The 23,379-nt window shown below is 40.8% G+C and overlaps 1 protein-coding gene across 4 annotated transcripts in view; it reads right to left on the bottom strand.

The window, feature by feature from the left end:
* Positions 1-2,904: 2,904 nt before the first annotated feature.
* UBE2F (ubiquitin conjugating enzyme E2 F (putative)) overlaps positions 2,905-23,379 on the bottom strand; it is a 132,823-nt gene continuing 112,348 nt past the window's right edge. For all 4 annotated transcript variants that reach the window (XM_078848029.1, XM_073306748.2, XM_073306751.2 and 1 more), the window contains one exon: positions 2,905-3,338. In XM_078848029.1, the coding sequence (XP_078704155.1) occupies positions 3,288-3,338 (51 nt within the window). In that variant the 3' untranslated portion in view covers positions 2,905-3,287. The remainder of the gene's footprint in view (positions 3,339-23,379) is intronic.

The following is a 23,379-nucleotide window of genomic DNA, read 5'->3' as shown; positions in this document are numbered from 1 at the left end:
CTCTGGCTTGCATAAACTTTGCCTCTCAGGTAATTTAAAGAACATAAAAGTGGCCATATTGGGTCAGACCAAAGGTCCATCTAGCCCAGTATCCTGTCTTCCGACAGTGGCCAGTGCCAGGTGCCCCAGAGGGACTGAACAGAACAGGTAATCATCAAGTGATCCATTCCTTGTCACCCATTCCCAGCTTCTGGCAAACAGAGGCTAGGGACATCATCCCTGCCCATCCTGGCTAATAACCATTGATGGACCTATCCTCCCTGAACTTATCTAGTTCTTTTTTTAGCTCTGTTATAGTCTTGGCCTTCACAACATCCTCTGGCAAGGAGTTCCACAGTTCGTTGTGTGAAAAAATACTTCCTTTTCTTGTTTTAAACCTGCTGGCTATTTAATTTTATGCGGTGACCCCTAGACTCTTGTCTAAGGAGTAAATAACACTTCCTGATTTACTTGCTCCACATCAGTCATGATTTTATAGACCTCTATCGTATACCCCCGCTGTAGCTTTTTGCAGTCTGCTTTGGCCTTAACTCTCCTCCTCCTCCTCACAGCAGAGCTGAAGGGCACAAGCTGGTCTTTGGTCTGGCCATTTTCACCCACTTGAGCTAAGAGGACCCCCAGTAGGAGCGTAGTGAGACAGGGGCCTGGAACGAACACAGAGGGATCACCAGGGAAGGGGCGGCGAGTGGGGGGTTTTTAGGACCTTTGCATTCTAAATGGGCTGCTCTCTCCTGTGCATCAGCTGTGAAACAGAGCAGGCTCACACCTGGGGGTGGAGTGCTTGGAAAGGGCATGGTTAAGATAGGGGAGTATCTGGGGGGTTTGTGCTGGGTTTTGGGAGCTCCATGACCGGGTAGCAGACAGCATCAATTCCCAGAAACATGCTAGAGCCACCAAGGAAGGAGTACTGCAGCATGCTGTGCCCCAGAGAAGCTTAAAACCACCCAGAATTCCTCTCACAGGAGCCCAGTGGACAGCCCAGCACAGGCAGCCTGCCCAGTTCTGTTACGGCCAGAACTGCAGTACAAGTGTCTGTACACTCTTAATATTCAACTTGGGCATGGTGACTAATACCAAGCATCTCTCATCACACACTCTGCCTGTGTGAGGAAATGCTCCCTTTTCCAGTCATCTGCCACTTAGTGGAATAAGGTACACACACTGATTCTGGAGAGAAACCTACACTGGCTTGCTCAGAGAAAACTGCACCATTTCCCCCTCTTCCTGGCAGGTGCATGGCCCATGGTAGAAGAATGGGAATCAGAGAGAGTGCATAGTTTCCTTTCAGGTTTCAGAGTAACAGCCATGTTAGTCTGTATTCGCAAAAAGAAAAGGAGTACTTATGGCACCTTAGAGACTAACCAATTTATTTGAGCATGAGCTTTCGTGAGCTACAGCTCACTTCATCGGATCATTTCTTTCAGTATTTTCTAATGAACTTAATGGAATCCTCTTTCTATACAATTTTAAGAGCAGCAGCAGCATGCTGCCTCTTACTAAATGTAGGGCTGCCTCCTTGCTCTCACATTATAAAATGCATTTTGGAAATAAAGATAATTTGGGGTAGGGATAAGCATATAAGATTTTCTGCCACCAGTGTTAAAGTAAAACATGGAAAATGTATTATTCTAACTAAGGAGGGTGGCACAATATTTTCATACAGCAGCTTTTACAGATTTTTGTTTTTTAAATCCCCAAGTGTGGCTCCAGTCTTGCAAGCTGCTCTGTGTGGATGGATCCTTGGAGTCCTACTGAAGTCAGTAGGGCCCTGTATAACTTTCAGGGTCCAGCCACAAGAAGCAGATGGCAGCAGCAGGCTTTAAGAATGCGTCACCTAAGTTTGGAATGTGCCAGTGATCTAGTAACTTTTTTTTTTGGATAGACAATAGGTAATTTCACTGGCGAATGAAAGCCCCAGCATTTAACAAAGAGCAATGATGAGAAATTAAGATGACCAGCAGAATCAAGTAGCCTTCCAGGTGGTGCAAAATGTAAAAGCGTTACACACACACTCCGTATGTATGAAACCACAAACATTTATTTTGCTGCTTCATCTATTTATAAAAACTTGAATCAAATCCATTTCCACTCTCTGATCCCACCATGCAATGCATTTAGATGTCTATGGCTATATCCATTCATTTTCACTAGGCCAAACAGGATATTGAGCATCGTTCTGATTAGCATAAGTGAGTAATAGGGAGTGATGGTATACAATACACAATACTCTTCATAGCACTGATTCCAGGTGTTTCATGCCTTTAGCTTTGAACGGACTCTCTGCTTTCACATGTCCTTACTCTTCTTTGATATACAGCTCCTTACAAGAAGAGGGATTATAGCATATCACTCCTTCAGCATAACCCCTCCCCCCACCAAATTAAAAATAAATAAAACCTAGGCTCACAGGAATAATATAACAATGGTGCAGTGTGTTACACACGCTATCAGTATGTTGCTCTCAAGGGCACAGGGTTACAGGACACAGCTGGGTCATTCACCAGAAAATTAATCTAAACTCCATTGTCAATTTATGGAACAGTCTCCAAAAATTTCCTCTCCACATCTGGATCTGAAAGGCCTGTTTTGAAAAGTTAGCCTTTTGGTGCATTTGCACAGAATATATAATTTTTTCCCTAAAACTACAAATTTAGACTTGTAGGTTCTGGATTAGCCTATATTTCTCAACTATTTTGCACAAACAATACAAACTAAAAGTACTGTAGCTCAGACTCAAAGCAGCAGTGTACAAGTCATAAATTTGTGCCAAAATGTACTTCGATTAAATAGAATTATTAGAGTTCAGTATTAGAGGGAGCTGATTTTATGCGTTCTGACAAGCTCTAGTGACTGCTGGGAAAAGTTGGTATTATTTTTGCTCCATCAAAGGCAAGAGTAGTATAATCTGGTTCAGAGGGAGACCATTTTATTGCCAACTTGAAGTGTTCCAGAACATCACTGTTTTTACTAGGCAAGAAGAAAAGTGTAGTACAACTTCAATAGTGATTTCTTTTAACTCTCAAGCATATTTCATCAACAAGATATACAGTACAGTTTCAGAAGAGCAAACATTTTAAAAGTAAGCAAACAACTTTTTTTAACCAACATACACAATTTCTTGCTGTATTTATGTTGAACTGTCCATTTACCTTGGACAATTACGAAGTTAGGTTTTTTCTTCAGTACAACATGGACACAGGACTAGTACAATCTGGGTTTTTTGTTGTTGTTTGATAAAGACAACTCTATAGTATGAAATCCATGGTCCTGCCATCAGTCTTCCTTCATCATCTCGCATACCGCTTAATGTAATCTTCAACTTTATTCCGAAAGTCCTCCTAGAGAAAAGAAGAATCAGAATTATACCACATACATTTCACAAAAACTCATTCTGGATGAATGAAATTTCCATGTTAGGTACTCAAGGAAGTTGGTCTGCAGTTCTCTCTCAGACTAGTATGTCTTGCAAAAATGTCTCTATCATAGCATCTTTGCATTGCTTTGAAAACTGGCTGACTCACTGCATTTTTCACACTGCAGCAAAAGTCACTGGAAAAAATAGTATATACCACACTTAGAATCCTTGAAGTAACACTTTACTATGGACACCTGTCAAGATCGGTACAGTTTGAACAGTTCTGACAGGATTCCCTTACCATCGGATGGGTTCTAACTATGAATGTTTCATCATGTACAATGTAGCCATGGTCATATCATTTTAGAGCGAAAGAGTCCTTAATCAAATGATGAATGATATGAAATACACTATTAGCAGATGGCATGCCACATTATAACTTTCCCCCTCTTCTATACAGTTGCATAACAGCTTATTTATATGGTAGTTGTGATATCTTTTAACTGTCTAGACTAATTTATTACAACTCTGAACAAGTTATTAGTTTCCTACAGTGATTTTTAATTACAGAAAAATTATTAATATTACCCTTAAGGACAAAAATGGACAATATCTGACAGACCCTAAACACAAGAATGAGAGATGGTGAGAATATACTATGGCCTGAAAAACCTCAACTAGAGAGCAAGCCTGCCAATAATGGATGAACAAATCATGGTACCAATAAAAAAAATTCTGAACAGAAAAAAAAAGCACTAGCTTATGATGTAATACGAACCGAACTGTTAAAAAGTATAAGGGGATGAAGATCTGAAAGCTCTGTCAGAGGTGAAGAAGAATATGTCTGAGACAGGAGAATTACCAGACGATTTTACAACCTCATGCATATTCAGATCCCCCCCCAAAAGAACAGATCCCCCCCAAAAAAGAACAGTGCTATGGATTGTAAAAACAACAGAACAATCAGCCTAGAACCCAACTTGTTCTTGCAAGTTGTTCAAGACTGAATACAAGGAAAGACTGATAAGGAAATAAGTGGACAACAATACAGTTTCAAACATGGAAAGGGCATCACAATTATGAACCTGAAGCTTATATCAGAAAGATCAATCGAAATGGAGAAAACAGTATACTTGTGTTTCATTGACTTCCAAAAAGCATTTGACAGACTCTATCACTACAAATTGCTCAATATATTCCGATCTGTAGGGATTGAGGGATATGAACTCAGAGTAATAAAACAATTATACTGGAATCAGACAGTGATTACAGTGGGTGACACAAATAAAATCTAATAGTAATCAAGAGAGAAGTGAGACACAGTTGTATGCCACGGACTACTCAACATTTATAGCAAGTGATTAAATTAACCGAAGAAAGTATTAAGATGAATGGAAAAATGAATGAATGACATTCACTATGCACGGTATGGTTGGCTGATTCAGAAGATCTGATGAAGTTAGTGAAGATTACATATGAACGTGGGAAACCATATAGTATAAAGTTGAATGTGGACAAGACAAATAAGGGTGCCCTGTGACTATTTTTGCTATAGTGACAGTCTCAGAGATTTCCTGATTGGTTTTGTTCTTTGTAGTTAAAAAGCCAATGTCCACCAAACATTGAGGGAGTGGAGTCTTCATTCCTCTGAAGAAGTGTGCAGTGTTGGGAAGAACACAAATAAATGAATGAATTGGTTAAAGTGAAATTCTGCAACTACTTTAGGGGGTGAATTTGGGGTGCAGATGTAAAGACACTGTATCCTTATAGAATATAGTGTATGCAGGCTCTGCCATCATCGTTCCAAGATTGCCAGCTCTTCTCGCTGAAGTGATGACTACAAGGAAGGCAATCTTCAAGGAAAGGAGGGACATGGAGCAAGTAGCTAAAGGCTCAAACGGGGACCTTATGAGTACTGAGAAAACAAGGTTCAGGTTCCACTGGGGAGTAGACTTCTGAGTAGATGAGAAAGTTCTTATTAGGCCTTTCCAGAATCTATTGGTCAGCGTATGTGCAAAGACTGAGTAGCCCTGAAAAAGGTGGATGTTATGTGCTGACTGACGCCAAGTACACTCACAAGGAGCTGCTGGACAAACCTGGTGTCTTCAAAGATAGGCTATAGTCCAAGATGAGAGGAATATTTGTAGTCTCTGGGAAAGCGCCTCTTTGTTGTGCCCCAGAAGAGAAGTGCTTCTGTTTAGCTAGGTAATATTTTCTAGTACAGTCCCTTCTACTATTATAGAGCAGTGGCACTCAACCTTTCCAGACTACTGTACAACCTTTCAGGACTCTGATTGGTCTTGAATACCCTCAAGTTTTACTTCACTTTAAAACTACTTGCTTACAAAATCAGACATAAAATTACAAAAATATCAGAGCACACTATTACTGAAAAATTGCTTACTTTCTAATTTTCAGCATATAATTATAAATCAATTGGACTATAAATACTGTACTTACATTTCAGTGTATAATATATAGAGCAGTATAAACAAGTCATTGTCTGTATGAAATTTTAGTTTGTACTGACTTTGCTAGTGTTTTTCACGTAGCCTGTTCTAAAACTAGGCAAATATCTAGATGAGTTGATGTACCCCCTGGAAGACCCAGGGGCACGTGTACCCCTGCTTGAGAACCACTGTTCTAGAGAATGTTTCATATGGCTGTGGAGCATGAACATTCAAATACCAAGCTATGAGGTGGCACAGACATATTGGGGTGCTTGATCTTGCCATTCCACTGGATTGGGAAGCTTGGGGAATGTTGAGAGGATGATTGGTGGTTGGGATGACATACATCTGGTTGGGAAACTAGAACTGTCTGGATCAGAAAGGGGCAATCAGGATTTTGTGTAGAACTCAGGGCAGGAGAAGGCAGCATAGTTGAACTGGTCTGACGAAGGAAGAAGCAGAGCATCACCCTGGGAGTAATGTCGTAGGGCTCCTCTGGAGCAATACGTGGTGCATTTCTTGTTTGCTTAAGAGACTAACAGATCCCTGGTTGGGGTCCCCCACAGAGTGAAAATATTGCACAGTAACAAATTGTGAAACTCCCACTCGTGGTCGACTGCAAAGTGTCTGCTGAGGGAATCTGTAAGCACATTTGGCTTTTCAGGAAGGTAAGCTGCTGATAGGGTAACTTGATTGGGGATACATTAGTTCTAGAGGCCGACTGCTTCTGCACTTCCCCGCTTGTTGATGCAGAAGACAGCCGTAACATTGTCTGACATTATAAGGACATGGTGAGTATGGATGAAAGGAAGAAAGGACTCACATGCTTTCCATACTGCTTGCAACTCCAGAATAATGATGTGCACCCTGGATCCTTGAGATGTTAGGCACCTTATGCTGTGTGACTGTTCATGCGGGATGCATCTGTAATAATGGTCCTGGTCTGGAGATGAAGGGAGAAAGGGGACGCCCACGCATACCTGATGAGGATTTGTCCACCAGAACATGGAAGCAAGACAGTACCCTGACCTAAACTGTTACCCTGAGGTTCATGGAACAACAGCTTGGGCAGTATACCGACTGCAGCCAAGCCTGAAGGCAATGAAGGTAGAGTCTTGTGAACAGGGTGACATAGGTGCATCGGGTGGGCCATATGACCTACGAGAGACAGACATGCTTATCTGGTACTTGAGGGTTGCTTGTGACATGAGCTATGATATTGTTTATGCTCTGGAACTTGTCCTTGGGGAGATACGCTCTAGCAGTGATAGAATTTAAGGCTGCTTCAGTGAAGACCAGAGCTTGTAGGGGGATGAGAACAGATTTTTTAATGTTTACTCTGACTCCCAATGAAGAGAGGTGGTGTAGTAACATCATGGAAGTTGAGACACAGGCTTCCCGGCGAGAAGCAGCCATCCGTCAAGGTAGGGGAAAACAGTGAGACCACAAAACTGATGTGGAGCAATACTACTGAGAGTATCTTGGTAAAGACTCTGGGGAGGTCGCTATTCCCAGGGGGATTACTCTGTACTGAAAATGGTCAGAGACTATTATCAATGTGAGAAAGTGTCTGAGAGTGCGATGAATCTCTACGTGAAAGTAGGCATCCTTCATATCAAGAGCTGTGATCCACATCCCTTTTCTAAAAATGGAATTATTGTTGCCAACGTGACCATGCAAAATCTGAGTTTGCGAAGGAAGTGGTTGAGACTGATAACTAGTCTCCAACTACCCTTCTTTTTGGTTATTAGGAAGTTAGTCAATTAAACTCTCCTCCTCGGTATTGAGAAGGGACATGTTCTATTGCTCCTCACTGCAGTAAGGTATTCATCTCTTGTTTGAGAATACGCTCATGAGAGTGGCCCCCTGAAAGGGAGTGGGGAGGGTGTGTTTTTGTTTGTTTGTTTTTGCACGAAAGTAGGGATGCAAACTATCATATAGCCAGAGTGGATGATGCTCAGCACCCGCTGTCCGTGTTGCAAAAGAGTGCTAGATGACACCCAAATGGTGTGGGGAGATTGGGAGGGGTTGGGCTTAGTGTTTTGAGATTCTCGAGTTCCCATCAAAAACAACCGGGGGTTGAGATGACGAGTCTGTTGCAGGGGGCGTAGGGAAGTGCGACTTTTGAACCCTCTGTCTCTTACATGGTAGTTCATAGGACCTCTGATAGAAAAACTGCTGAGCCACATGTGTAGATTTGACCGATGGGCAGTGGAGTTTCTCTTAGGGGGAGGTGTGTATATCCCCAGTGAATGGAGCGTAGCCCTGGAATCCTTTAGGGTATGGAGGGACTTGTCCATCTTCTGGTTGAAGAGCTGTGACTCATCAAAGGGCAGGTCCTCAGTGGTATTCTGAACCTCCCTAGGGAACCGTGATGCGTGGTGCCATGACTCTGTGCATGACAATGGGAGTAGCCATAGCTGTAGAGGAGGTATCAGCAGCATTTACTGCAAATTGGAGGATGGTCCTAGCTATCATTTTGCTCTGTCCTGTTGAAAACGCTGCAAACTGGGCATAGTTCAGGAAATAGTATTCAGCCAGTAGCACCTGATAATTGACTACCCTGAACTGGAGGCTGGGTGATGAGAAGATCTTTCTTCCCAGCAGATCCCGGCTTTTGCCCTCTTTGTCAGCAGGAGTAGATTGGGGATGTTGCTGTCTAGCCCTTTCAGAAGTGGCATGGACCACCAGCGAATTGGGAGTGGGGTGAGATAACAAAAATTCCACACCCTTGGGCAGCACATAATAATGCTTCTCTGCTCCTTTGTGGGTAGGAGCACAGGTGGCAGGAGTGTGCCAAACTGTCCGCAGTATGGCTTCATTAACAGGGAGAGCTATTCTGCTGGGTCCAGAAGTATGCAGGATATTTAGGAGTTTGTGCTCAGAGTCTTGCATCTCCTTGAGAGAAATCAGGAGCTCTCCAGCAATTCTGCAGAGAAGTCCCTGGAACTGCCTGAAATCATTGAGGGGGGGGGGGGAAGGGGATTTAGAAGTCACTGCTTTGTCTGGGGGTGATCATGATGATGGAAGTGACAGAACTGTAGTGTAGTGTTCTTCCTCCTCTGCCAGATCTGGGGCAGGGAAACAAGGGGTGACTCCTTGGCATGTTGGATTGATTCTGCAGGGGATACTGGTTACTAGTCCCCCAATACGGCTAGTAGAAGGGATTGATAGTTGGTCATGGGGTACCAGTGGCTCCGAGTTGATGAGGCAGAGGTTGGTCCCAAACCGGCACGGGTCTTTTGGATGGTGGATGTTATGTAGGGTAAGGGAAGATTCATCGGCTGGCTCAGAATCTCTTGAGGAGGATGATTCTGGTTCAGGCTGATGTACAGAGGGGGTTTCCCAGCCTGGGTCCAGTTGGGGTCTCATGGCCTTCTCCATGAGGTTTTTGTGGAGATGAAGTTCCCGCCCTTGTCGGGTACAGCTGGGGAACAATCGACAGATACCATGATGTGAGCTTTCCCAAGGCAGTACAGGCAGCACTGGTGGTCGTCACTGACTAAGAAGGATTGCAAGCAGGAAGCACAGAGTGTGAACCTTGGAGTCCTGGGCATAGTCTGGTACCTGAAAGGCACACCTGGGGGGGTGGGGAGGAGAAGAGGGAGGGAGGGGCCTCCCAAGAGACTGATGTAATGCTAAACCATAAAAACTATTAAAACATTAAACTATTTACAAACAAGATGATTCTTATTTTGTAGAATGAAGCTGAAGTTGCAAACACTTAAGGGGCTAACCTGGACCATGCAGTGGTCGGAAAGAACTGCAAACGCAGTAGATTCACCCTGCCCTTTATCCCTTTGGTTGGAGGCATGAGGTGAGTCAAGGCACATGTGCAGACCAATGGACACTGCTTTCAAATTCTCTGGCTCCGGGCGCATGCGCACCATCAGTGGAATGAAACAGGGACCCATCACTCAAAGCAGCAGTTAGGTTTCCAAAAAGATAACACAGATTACAAGCACCCATCATTACAAGTCATGTCTGACTAGCATCAGGAGCTGAGAGCCTCAATGGACATAAATGACAGAGGGATGGCATGTCTCTTATTTACAGCTTGACGCTTCAGGACTACGCAGTCCTCTTCTCTCTCATAGGAAAGAACTGATGAATTTAACAGAATACTGCATTCAGCTAACCTATTCCTTCTACAACTCTGATTTTAAGACGTCACCTCCTAACCCTATTAAAATTAGAGCTGGCTGAAACTGGGGATTTCCAGTTCACGAGAAGTTATGACATTTGAAAATTTGGTTTTGTTCCAAATTGGAATGAAACCAAATTTGTCAAAATTTCTTGTGAATCAGAAAGCTTAAAAATCAAAAGGTATTTTAGAAAAAGATACAAGGTATCTCCCCAGAGGGACAGCTGCTGACTCAAATGGACATTCTTGTCAGTTTCACAGCTGCTAGAGATTCTGTGAAAGTCTGTCAAAACCAACTCTCTTTCATAAAAAAAAATGGATTCAATGAACTGGCATTTTCCAACAAAACTGTTTAATTGGAAAATTTCTGACAAGCTGTAATTAAAATACAGTTTTCCCAGCTCTTCAGTAAGGAATGTTAGACCTCACCTCCCCATTGTTCAAAAACAGATTAATCACTGGATAATTCAAGACTTCTTCACAGCATTGTAGCTGGCCTGCTTAGATGAGTCAAACAAAACTCCCTCCTTATCAGGGCATTTAACTAGACAATTCATCCATTTCCTTGCTGAATCAAATTAATTCCAGACAGGTTTATTCTCATAAGAAATAAAAAATAACGAAAAGAAATCTATTGGAAGAATATGAAGTCACCAAGTTAATGTGTAGTGCTATTGAAAAGAAAAAATTCACAGCTCTGGAGATGGAAGACTATTACTCTGAAACCCATCTATTCACAAACCAATTACAGCCCAGATAGCAGCAGTGTCCTGCCAGTCGGCCTCAACTCTGCCAGTCAAATTCTTTGCCATGTGGGCTAAACATGCCAACTAAGTCCCATTAATGCTAAATGGTTTGATTTTTATTTTAAAACATGAAACTTAAGGGTTGGAGTGGCTACCTGACAAACAATGGTGACAAAAACAGTGTTTCCACGTTAAAACTACCTCACAAATACATGAAATATTTTGTGACAATGCAAATCTAATTGTCAGAATGCTTCCCAGAATGGAAATTGTTTGGGACTAGGATAGCATCTTTCCCGATGTAGCTTGATGCTTTTTGAATATTGAACAAAAAATTAAAATAACCTTTTGCATTTGTACACAGTATCAAGGATGCTATGAGGTATTTGTAGTACAAATAAATATAACTAATCGTAAAGCACCTCTCTTCAGCGGTCACTACGAACGCTCAGTTTCATAGACTCAAGCGTCTCAGCACTGCAACTCATCTTCACAGGCTGTTGTGTAATAATGAAATTACATCAGTCCACTCACTCAGAACATTGAATCAGATACTTGATGTATTACAGGACTCCTGGGCTTGTTGCCCTGTTTACTGAACAGTACTGAGCTAACCCAGAGGTAATAATCATGAAGAAATGAAAGGTCAATCTCCAAGAAAGGGAAAGGTCATTTTAAGTTTTTGGGGTCAATCAAGAATCAAGCTACTTTTTTGTCTGCACCTACTTAGAGTTAAAACACTATCCGCTTCAAGCCCTAAGTCAACGGAAACTGCTCATAATACAAATGGCTGTATGGTCCATACGTAAATAAAGTAAGCACGGGGTTATTACATCTCACCTCGTCAGCCTGAGAAGTCACTTTAACAAACGAAGTTAAGAGGTAGGATTAAGGAAGATGCATATAAACTAAAATATAAACCATTACAAATGACTGCATATTCATTACTGAACAGAATTTGAGAAGTGGCAACATAAAGTACAGGAAGTTGAAAAGCACTTTTTCACCACTGAATCCGAAGTGTTATATCAGAACACAAGCTCTCTGCATTAATCGAAGGCAGAGACAGTGTCTAAATAGCAAAGATGCTCTATAAAGGCTGTCTGTCACTTCTGCTTACCTTCCTGATCAAGAAAATGACAGCGATGGCCAGATTACATTAAGCAGATTATGTTTCATGTGAATCTGGTTACTGAACAGAAGGTTCTCATTACACAACTGCAATACTCTAATTTTAGGCACACCATATGGTTTAAAAGTTTCTTATTAACACTGTATATTTGTTTATGTTCACATCTGTTTATATGCAGTACTGAACAATCAGAAGCAGAAATAATAAAAGAGAAGAGTACACGTTTTGCATTATAAACTGGTTAATATGAAACCTCAATACGAACACTGCAAAAACTTGAAAATTCATTGAAAAGAGTGAAAACTGTGAAACATGTTCAGTATATCTGATATGGAATAATATTCCACAATATTATCTATTTAGAATTGTGTAACTGCGTGGGCAACTTAAGTTAAATATACATTGAATTTACCAAATGAAAGTTTTTTCCGTATTTATTGGTAGTTTTACTTCCTTTAAATTTAGTTTGCCTTGTTTAATTTTTAGCATGCAGTATTCTTGCAAGTGAAAATTTATCTGAAAGACAAGGTGGGTGAGGTAATATCTTTTATTGGACCAACTTCTGTTGATGAGAGAGACAAGCTTTTGAGCAAAACAGAGCTCTTCTTCAGGTCTGGGAAAGGTACTTGGAGCATCACAGATAAACGCAAGATGGAACACTTTTAAAAGGTGAGCCTGGGAGCTTAAACTCATAACTCTCCTAGACAGTAAAAATCACGGGCTGCACAGACACACTGAATTTATGGCTTATTACAACAATCTGTAACCCACTAACCCCCCTTTTTGTCCTAGGACTGCAGAGGTGTTAACGGGCTACCCTACCTTGAATGGTTCCCTAGAATGTGTTAACTACTTATGCTAAACAGTCTGTTCCATCTTACATTTAGCTGTGACCGGCAAGCACCTCCCCTCCCAGCCCTGGAAGGGTGGGCAGGTGGCAATGGCCCTCCCACCCCCAGCCCCAGAACGCCAGGTGTCGTGCCCCCATCCCTAGGCCTGGAGCACTGGGCAGAGTCCCTGGCTGCAGGTCGGCCCCCATGAACCCCACCCTGGGGCCCCAGCCACAGGGGAAGAGTGCCTTCAGCGCAGCTCCTGGGGGCTGGTGAGGCCATGCAAGGCAGCCTTTAATACCCGCTGCCCATGGTTATATGTAATGAGTCAACCATATTAACAGAAAATTGAACAAACTGAACTCGATGCTTCCAGATAAATGATTGCATAGGTAATAGCAAAAAAAAAAATATCCAATGTTAAATCAATATACTTGCATCTCAGCTGATGCACATATGTCAAAAGCAAGATATGCTGAAACTGAACTGAGCTTAAAAAAATATGGCCTAAGATATACAGCTACTGACTGTACATATTTGTGGCTACTGTATACACTTTCCATAGAGCATATCAATAAAATGAGAATTTAACAGAATGGAAGACAACTACCTACAGATTATAAATAAGGCTACGGTTTTGTCATGGATTCCATGACTTCCACAATCTCCGTAACATACTCGTAGCCTTAATTATAAATCCTTGAGGAATGAGATGGAAGGAATATACTGAAAAATACAGAAATGAAGTGAGAGTATGTACTCAATTTCCTGATATGGTGAAATTCCAATACACTTCTATAAATGCTGGAATACTAGGAAATGCTACTGTGATCAAGGTCTCTGCATGAGTGCAAACAGAAGGTACTCTGGATCAGTGGCTATAAAATGATTAGAAATTAGCTCTTTTTTGAGTATTTTACAATGGCAAGGAGTTCACTATTGACAAGCACTTAATTAAAAATAAAAACACCAACCAAACCACAAAATAACACAACCACCAACATAGCACTCCAGGCAGAAACAGCAAGCATGACAATCAACCAGAGACTACCTAATTGTTTGGCAATACCTCCTCACTTACAACCATTAACCATTTGCCCCTTCTTGCAGTCTACATTCAATTTTTACATTTGTACACTCTTTTATGCTAAAGGATTTGGTATTGGAACAATCTATTGTGCACATTGCTGTTTTGGATCTGTCACTATTTAGATTGAGGAAAAAAACACATTTTCCAGTTTGTAAATGTGAAGAATTAAAACAGCAGTGGACCTTTCATTAAATGCACAATATATCACAAAGTAGCAGAACAGGCATCATCTCTTGCCACAACCATCCTCATACCCCTCTACGTACTCATCTAAACATCGTTAAATCTTCCAACATTACATTTCAGTAAAATCCACAATTACAATTAAATAGCTATATCAGGCAAAGTATTTGTTAAAGCTCATAGACTATAGAAATGGCCAAAACCATTTTTTGGGGAAAACATGTTAAAAAGAGAAAAATGCAACAAATTCAACAACAAGATTTTAATAATATAATAAATATCTATGGTCAAGTTGCAGTTGACTGATAATGAATCAGTATTACAGAAGATGCAGCTAAACTAAATAATTAAGGGTCCTTTGGAATTATGCACGTTAACCAAGAGATTAGACATCCTAAACAACTCAGTTCTAATAGAAGTTTTAAAGGTGGAGATAACTAGTAGGGAAATTTATCTAGCTGACTTATGAAATATTACTTAAAAAGAAAAACCTTTCCTCTGTTCTTCATATAAAAAAAGATATATACATCTACACATACACACAAAGATCTGAATGAATACTTTGAAATAACACAAAAATATCTGAAGTGTAAGGTATTTTTCCAATTCAGATTTCTTCCTGGTCATTGTCTCTCTCACCCTATTTAACTGTTTTAGTATGACACTTCATTTAAGAATCTCAAAGCATTGACATTAAATTTTAATTGTATGAAGAGTGGTGTTTTGTGGTAGCCATGAAGGAATGATTTATAGATTTCCCCTAGAAACTTTTAGTACATTTGCAAGGTGTACAAAATCACAGTGCCAATTTTAATAGCCCATGTACTGGATGTGAAGTGGAGTGGAGGGCCTTCTCTGCATTGCCCCCACTATGCCAAGGGCCTCAGCGTGAAGTTCCTTGATTCTCCACAAGCCATGGCTCTACAGCAATTGTGCTGCACTAGGGCCTTCCATTCCTGCACAAAGCTAATGGATGGTGTCAACTACTGAACACTGGTTCTGAGCCAATGTTTCATTTGATCTATCTGCAGACTTGGGCTAGGAGTGCTCTGGTGGTATAGCTATGCCAGTAAAGCACTCCTAGTGTGCAAACAGTTATAATGACAAAGTCGTGCTTTGGTTGGTATAGCTCACCGCAGCCCCTTCCCCCCAAGTGAAATTAGTTATACTGGCAAAACTGCACGTTTGCCACTATAACTGACCTACCCCAGTAGCTTTTGCTGACAGAGCTATGACGGGTCAGGAATCACATCTCTTCAGATCCCTGACTGATCCAGCTTTGCTGGCATAAGTCTACTGCAGCACTGCACTGTGTCACTTTCAGTGACATCTCTGCAACTGTAAGGGCTGCAAACTGAGGCCAAAATTTTCAATGTGGATGCCTAAATTATTATCTTAAATCCCTATTTAAGCACCTAGATTAGAAGTGGTTTGATTTTGAGAACATCTGAGCATATGCAGCTACTATTGGCTTCAATGGACCAATAACTGTACATCTGAATCAAGCCGCTTTTACATTTTGTGGAAGAGGTAGTACTTTATATCATCATGAACAGATTCAATCTGGCCTGACAGCATTACCAATACTCAAGACTGGATAACCAGGATTGGCTGCAGTTACGTTATCATAAAATTGAAAATTATGCTGGGTTGTTCAAGTCAGCGCATCTGGGGAGAATGCCATTTCCCTCACGACGTGTGATGTTTTGTTGTTTTTCTCCCTCTAATATGGAAACTATAATACATTCCTTTGTGAAACTGAGATTGAACTGCTGCAAAGCTCTTTAGAAAAACTATCCATAGCTGGTAGGCTAAAGTTTTAAAGAAATTTGAAGAATGTATTGATGTATATATATATAGAAAGAACTGGTTTGCATGAGGCATGTAGGATATTTTGCAGATCAGACACTATTTAAATAAGTTACATTTTAAAGATTTGTCAGTCATTTCCGTAGTTACATGTTTTATTTATAAAATTTTTTGATTCATCCTTGTGATCCTAAAATTCATATTCATGTGCCAAAGAATGAAGATCTATTACCTTAGAAATTCCTCCACAGAAGAGAAACATTTATCATTTGCATCAACATTACAAATAATTTTGCATTCCAATAATTGTGTCCAGTGGTCATGAAAACAACACGAGTGTCTGATATTCAGATGAACTAGAAGATTCTACAACGAACCTAACTTGGCATCAGTTACTGGACAATCATTTTAGGCTCTCTTCTGACCAAATGATTTCTGTATGTTTGAGTAGAAAAGCCTTAAACAAAAATTAAAAAAAACCACAACCAGCCTGATGAAGGACTCGAATCTGATTGAAGTGGTGCTCTGGCAATGGTGCTCTGTCAGTATTTAGAACAGATGCTTTGGCAACCCACATCTTGACCTAGATAGTGTGATTGTGCCCCAGTCTATTCAGTGACTATAGAACACAATTAGGGTCTAACTGAACTGAAAATTGAGAGAACGCTGATCTTTGACACAGAGAAGATCTCTATTGGGGAAGCTAACAACCCCATAACATCTCATCTATACAGAAACAATTCCGTATTTGTTGTCTGGTGATGCTTTCATAACAACCATTTACAAATTAGAGAACAACAGTCAGACATATAATCTGTCACATGTGTCAACCTACTCCGACCCACACAATGAGCGTAGGAGGAAACCAACTACCTTTCTTGCCTGCCACTGTCTATTATGGTGGCATTTTAAGCCGTTTGAACAGCATCCTGTTCAAGGATAGGAGAGACAAAGTTCTTATTGAAGTTATCTTCAAATTTCTCTTATACAATCAAAGGTGTTACCTATGCCAAATGTACACGAGCAAAGTGTGTAGAGCCCATTCTTCACTACTCAAGTTCATACACCTTTGACTTGCAGCCCCCTTCTCAGGGAAGAAGCACAACTTGTGCTCAACTTTTTTTTGGAATCCCTTTTGTGAATTACTTTCTCTCTCACTGTTTCTCTCGGTGCGTCATAAAAGTGTGCTCAAATATTTTTCTGAGATCTGTTTGATACACTGAATGGTTGAGTTCTTAGCATACATTGTAATCTGTTTTACTGACAGACACCTCTTCCACATCTTTCTTTTAATCCAATACTCAGATTTTTTTTTTTTGGCACAAAAGCATCAACACACGTAATTGAGTTCAAAGCAGCAAGTGGTGCCAATCTGCCCAGTGCGCACCCAGAGGAGAGCGTACCTGAAGAGATGTCACTTGGACTACTATGCAGAGCTGTCTAGCTAAACCCTACTATGTGTAAACCAGGCCTTAGAGTCAAGACAACCATGAACCAGTATGTACGCAACAAGTATGACATCCACTAATGCATAGAAATTACTTCGTTTCCAAAGCTAAATGTATTTGTCTAAACTACAGTTTTCTAATGCAAAACAAGAGCTTCAATTGATACAAAGATCTGTTTCTTTTGGATTTTCAGTTGTTATCTGGACAAAGCTCATATCTGCTAAACTTTAAACCAACTTTACTGAACTAGAAAAGTAAAGTTCCATCCATAGTTACAATGTTTATGAAAGATGGGTTATAGTTTGTATAAATAATTATAAAAATAATTATGTATATCCATTAGCACAGTTAGCAGATATGCTGCTATTTTCATTCAGATATTTTTTTACTGCACTTTAAGCTTATTAGGAGAGGGCTTCAAAGTGCACAGTATGCATTTACAGCACAAAAAGGGAAGAGTTAGAAAAAACCATAAGGATGTACGAAAATAACCAGTTCATTAACCTGAGAGGTTTATCAGTCAAAACCCAAATACTTATTTTCATTTGCAGTTGCGAAAATTCCTATGGAAAAACACCATGCATAGTAGGTAATTCTACAGAGGAAGAAAGGGGCCTATTGTAATAAATATTATTGGGATAAACTAATGCAATATGACTGTCAGGGTGAACGTTTACTGAAAAAAGTCTTTGAACTGAAATAATGCCTTTGCCCTCAATATGACAGTTTAAACTGGAATCAAAGAATGATACAAAACACTGCAATTGAACATACATAATTTCAACAAGGAAACAAATGTCTGAAAACCTTTAAAATCAAGTTCACTTCTAGCATGTGAATGTTTGAAACATTAAAGCAAGTCTTTAAACTAATAGACCAAACTCTTCTGTTGTAAAGTTGATGATGAAAAAAACGGAGTTTTAAAAACTGATACCATCATTTTATAGCGTATAGGTAATTCCAGTGCCAAAAGAACAATGATCAGAAACAAAGGCTCTGAATATGAAATCAAATCTTGGACATATGAAAATATCTGTAGACTCTACTTCCATATCCTCAGCTAGTTACAATATAAGGCCTCTCATAGTTTGGCATTTCCTCCCTAGCCCTTCTAGTCTCCTCTAGAAATTTCTCATCGGACAATAAGGCTGACAGGGTAACATATAGTAAAAATAAAAGTAAAGACAACTGTGGTTATCTGGCCTTTGTACTGGGGAAATATATTAAAAACACAAAACCCTTTTGGAGGTTCACAGAAAACCAGCCAGACAGAAGTGGTTACCATTTGCCTGTGGATTCTTTCAGGGGGTGCTGTGACTCCACATGCTACCACCGTAGCTATGAAGCCCATACTTTAAGACACTGGGATAGTGCCAAACTCCACCTTTCCTGTGGTGGTTGCATATGAGAAGAGGGAAAGTCTACAAGGTCCAAAACTGTCACTAGTATTCGTGGACTCACTGAAAAATTCAAAAAATCTAGGTTGGTTGTATACAGGCTGTGGGTTCATATGAACACAATAAAATGCAGGTTTCAATTCCACAGATACCATCGCTAGTTGATTTTAATTACAATAGTTCCTCATCCTCACAAAATCTTATAAAGTCACTTTTAAAAGAAAAAGGGAAATAACTCCATTCAGTTTTCCAGAGTATATGCATGTTTCAGGGCAGCTTGATAAAGAGGGTAAAAAATCCAAGGGCCCGCTGAAATACAAACCTTTAAAGAGGAATTTTCACATTCATGGACATTTTTTCAAATAATATGCTTCAGCAGCTATTTTCTTTTGCTATTATTGCAGATACTATAAAAGGCCACCACCTTTCCCCAAACTCTTGTCTCCTTTTTCCTGGATCCTCTAGTAAAGTCATAACCTTGTGTTTGTGACATTAATTTTTTCCCATGGAATCACTGTGATGTCAGAAATTCAGCATTATAATTGCAAGATCATGTCGAAGTGTAAAATGAACAGGGGGGAGAAAATCCTATTTAATATCTTCAAAAACTAGCATACGTAGCAGAAAATAATTTTTTAAAAGTGAAACCCTAAAGAGGGAGCAAAGGCTATCATTTAAGACAACATTTTCAGGAAAGCAGTGAATAGGATACGTGTAATTGGAGCAGCAAGTATAAGAAATATATGCCTTTTCGGTTCATTACATAACCCTGCTTTTGTAAATCTGGAGAATTAATCATTAATCATTTAAGAGGCACTTACATGTTAAAAGGGCTAGCTTCAAAACCTAGACCTCAATTATCATTAAAGAAATCTTAGTGGAACACATCTTTCTATTGGTGCTGTACAGCAATTAGTATACAATACTGAGAATTAACCATTAGAGAAAACATGGGTTCTGAAAAAAAGTCAGAAAAATTAGTGCCTACAAGAGCCTGATCAGTAAAATCATGTTAACGTCTTTCTTTGTAACTACACCATGACAAGAAAGCACAACCATTGATAAGAAAAACCGAAACACCAACACCCTGATCAGTGTGGAAGCAGGATGTTGGTTGCAAGCAAGATGCCTATTCAGCAGTGGTTCTCAAACTTATTTGATTAAGCCTCCCTTCTTTGTGTCTATAGTCGTTTATCCCCCTAAGTACATACATCACCACCCAGCTCTGAAGGCAGAATGGAGAGCAGCAGCGGCAGCTGGCCGGGCACCCAGCTCTGAAGGCAGAATGGAGAGTAGCAGCGGCAGCTGGCCAGGCACCCAGCTCTGAAGGCAGAATGGAGAGTAGCAGCGGCGGCTGGCCGGGCACCCAGCTCTGAAGGCAGAATGGAGAGTAGCAGCGGCGGCTGGTCGGGTACCCAGCTCTGAAGGCAGAATGGAGAGCAGCAGCGGCGGCTGGCCGGGCACCCAGCTCTGAAGGCAGCCCCATGCCAGCAGCAGCACAGAAGTAAGGGTGGCAATGTGAAAACTGATATTCGCCAATATCACTGTTCACAACACACTTAATGCCCCATTGCCACCCTTACCTCTGCACTGCTGCTGCCAACCCGGAGCTGACAGCTGGAGCCACGCTGCCTCCAGGTGAGGGACTGGGGACAGGGCAGGGAAGGAGAGCCTGAGCCCTGGGGCTCTGGCTGTCCCCTGTATCCCTGCCTCCTGGGTGTGCACAGCCCTCATACATGAACCCCAGCCACCCAGAGCTGACAGCCAGAGCTCTTAAAAAAATCTACTAAAACACACAACTCTCCCCTTCCTTGACACATTCCCACACCTCCCTTGGGAGGCCTGCCCCACAGTTTGAGAACCGCTGCTTTACAGGATCGAAACTCAGTTTGTTAAAGGGTGAGTGCTTTTATTTGTAACTCCCCCCACCTCCATTTTTATAAAGATAGTTAAAGATTATCTAACAAATCCTCCAAGAGTTTTAACAAAATTACTTAACCTGGGATTACATATTTTTGTTTTTACCCATCCCTGGCCTCCATTTCCTGTTTGAAAACAGGAGCTGGTGGGGGAAATATCAGAGCAATAACAACGAACAGACAGGTAAGTGACCCAGATACTAGCCGTGTAGAATCAAATTTTCAAAAGCTCTCAGCACTCAATAGCTCTCCTTTGGATGCCTTAATAAGTGATTGAATTTTTTTTGAAGTGCCAGAACCCAGCAACTAACACAGAATAGGAGTTGCTGGCTGCTGAAACAGTATTTGAAAATCTGGCCAATTTATTTAGGTGCTTAAATTGGAGCTGGGCTCTTCTGAAAATCCAGCCCGAAACGTGAACACTGAGCACTTCTGACATCTGACCCAAATGTAATAAGGTAATTTGATAAAATTTCCCCCAACAACAAAACGCTATTTCAGATTAAAAAGTGAAACTGAACCAAGCTCTTACTTCTCTCCCCTCACCTGACAAAAGAAACAATGTTTGCTAATGGTTCCCCAGGGCATATTTTGAAAGTGTCTAGGGAGTGGGGCATTAAATAAACTACCTTTAAAGACAGAAGCCTCACTCTTAAAGAGCTCAGGGCTTCTGCTTACTGGGATATACAAGGGGTGAGAGGGAAAGAACAAGACAGGTAGTCTTTCTTTTACAGCTATATTAAAAAAAATAATCTAGGACCAAGTTACTTTTCTTGTATCATGCAAATTGCCCAGAAAAAGCTTGCTAGGTGAGTATTTAGTCATTCACTTTACATTTCTTCACATTTTTTGTTGTCGGTGTTGCTCCAGAGGTCCAGGACTGAGTGTCTCCAAAATCATATCCAACTTCTATTATAAAAGTTAAGGATAGAAAAACCAAACAATAGCTTTCTAAAGGAACAGCAACACCAGTGCTGACATTTCAGCTACATAACTGAGACACGCACCAAACATGGGAACATTTCTTCTTAAAACTGAAATGTTTAGTTTTGGATAAATGGAAGAGTAAAATTTTGGGTTTGTCAATGTTGATAATTCCTTTACTCTCAGCTATATACAAAGACTGCAGTTCTACAACAGGAATTGTATTTTATAATCACAGCATCATTTAAAGTCCTCAGGACCAAATTATAACCTATCTGTGGATTTTCTTTTTTCCATAGTCAATTGCATTTTTGCATCCTAGGAATTTTTAATCAATCTAAAAATACTACTTTGAATTTGAAGTGCCCTGCAATTCTGTATCTGTCTCCACTTATAATAATTTGCATTAATTAACTATGCTAAACTGATTACCTCTAATGATGTAGGAAAGGAAAATTTTTTTTTCAGTAGTTAAATGACAAAAATAATACCTGTAGAACATCTGATAGGACACAGATTGAAGTCCTGAGGGTATTCTCTATTTTTTTTAGTTATATATAGGATGCCCCCAACTTCAATAGTGTGCATCAGACAAACGTTCCTTTCAGCTAAGAAACTAGGTCTAAGGCTCCCGTTAGAGCTCATCATTACTTCAGCTGAGGGGTTGGGGCAGAGGTCACTGTAGAGCAATACAAGGCAATCCTACTCTATGGTAGCCCAAGGAGAACAGAGTCAAAAATCTAAACCTTCTGCATGGCAGCATGAAGCACTACAAGACTATTTGAATCGTTTCCAGAAATGTGGTTTTTATTTTCTTTTAACCCCACAATGTTAAAACTCATGTTTATTGCCTTGCCAGACATTGCTGGAGATTTTTAGAAGTGGGTAAAGGAGAGTGGGGCAGGGGAAGTGTTACTATAGCCACATCTGCAGTAAGAGGTTTATCTGAAAATGTAAAAGGAGGAAGATTTTTGTAAACTTGCTGTATCTGAACCGAAAACCTTTAACTGCAATAGATATTTTGAACAAGGTGGGCTTTAATGTCAACTTTAATGTTAATGTTTTTGAGGCTTTTATTGCAGACATTTATTTTTCTGTGTTGTGCATGCCGTATTTGAAGGTTACATATTATCTGACAGGTGTATCCTCATCTATTGCCTTGCCACATTAGAAAAGAAAGCTAGTATGTCTCAGTAAATTAGAAAATAAATTAGACAAAGGCAGCAATCCAAGCAAGCAGCACAGAGCTGTAAGTCATGAATTCAAGGCTACTGACAAGCACTCAGCAGGAAACAGGTTAATAACATGAAATATCAGGTCCCATAACTTATCTATACAATTAACAAATAGCAAGCTATTTCCATTGTCTTAGAGCAAGATATCACACAACATCCCTTCAGTAAAAGTCAAGTTATATTTTGTTCTATCTCCATTCTTTTATGCAAGATTATGTTGCACAATTTTAAGAATGTCATTAACAGCTTGCTTCTCTCTCCATATTGTAATTAGCCCTTTCTTCTTTACATAGTGTAGCAAGATATGAATGACAGGTAATCGGCATTCTCACTTGAAGATATTCTTTAGTCTTGCAGGGATATCGTAATACATGTAGATGTGTCAGGTTGAATTAGAGCAGGGTGGGCAAATTACGGCCCACAGAACCGCATCCGGCCCCTCAGGGCTCTGGATCCGGCCAGCAGGATTGCCTCCCGTGGTGCTGCAGGCCCCGCGCCGCTGTCAGAAGCGGCCAGCACCATGTCCCTGCGGCCACTGGGGGAGAGGGAGCAGAGGGCTCGGTGCATTGCCCTTGCCTCCAGGCACTGCCCCACGCAGCTCACATTGGCCGGAAATGGGGAGCCGCGTACAACGGGAGCTTTGGGGGAGGTACCTGGAGGCATGGCAAGGGCAGGGCGTGGGGCCCTGTGCCACCTCCTCCCCCAGGGGCCGCGCAG

This window comes from Lepidochelys kempii, chromosome 11 (genome assembly GCF_965140285.1).
Source record: "Lepidochelys kempii isolate rLepKem1 chromosome 11, rLepKem1.hap1, whole genome shotgun sequence".
NCBI lineage: Eukaryota > Metazoa > Chordata > Testudines > Cheloniidae > Lepidochelys > Lepidochelys kempii.
This window is presented reverse-complemented; position numbering and strand designations above follow the sequence as displayed.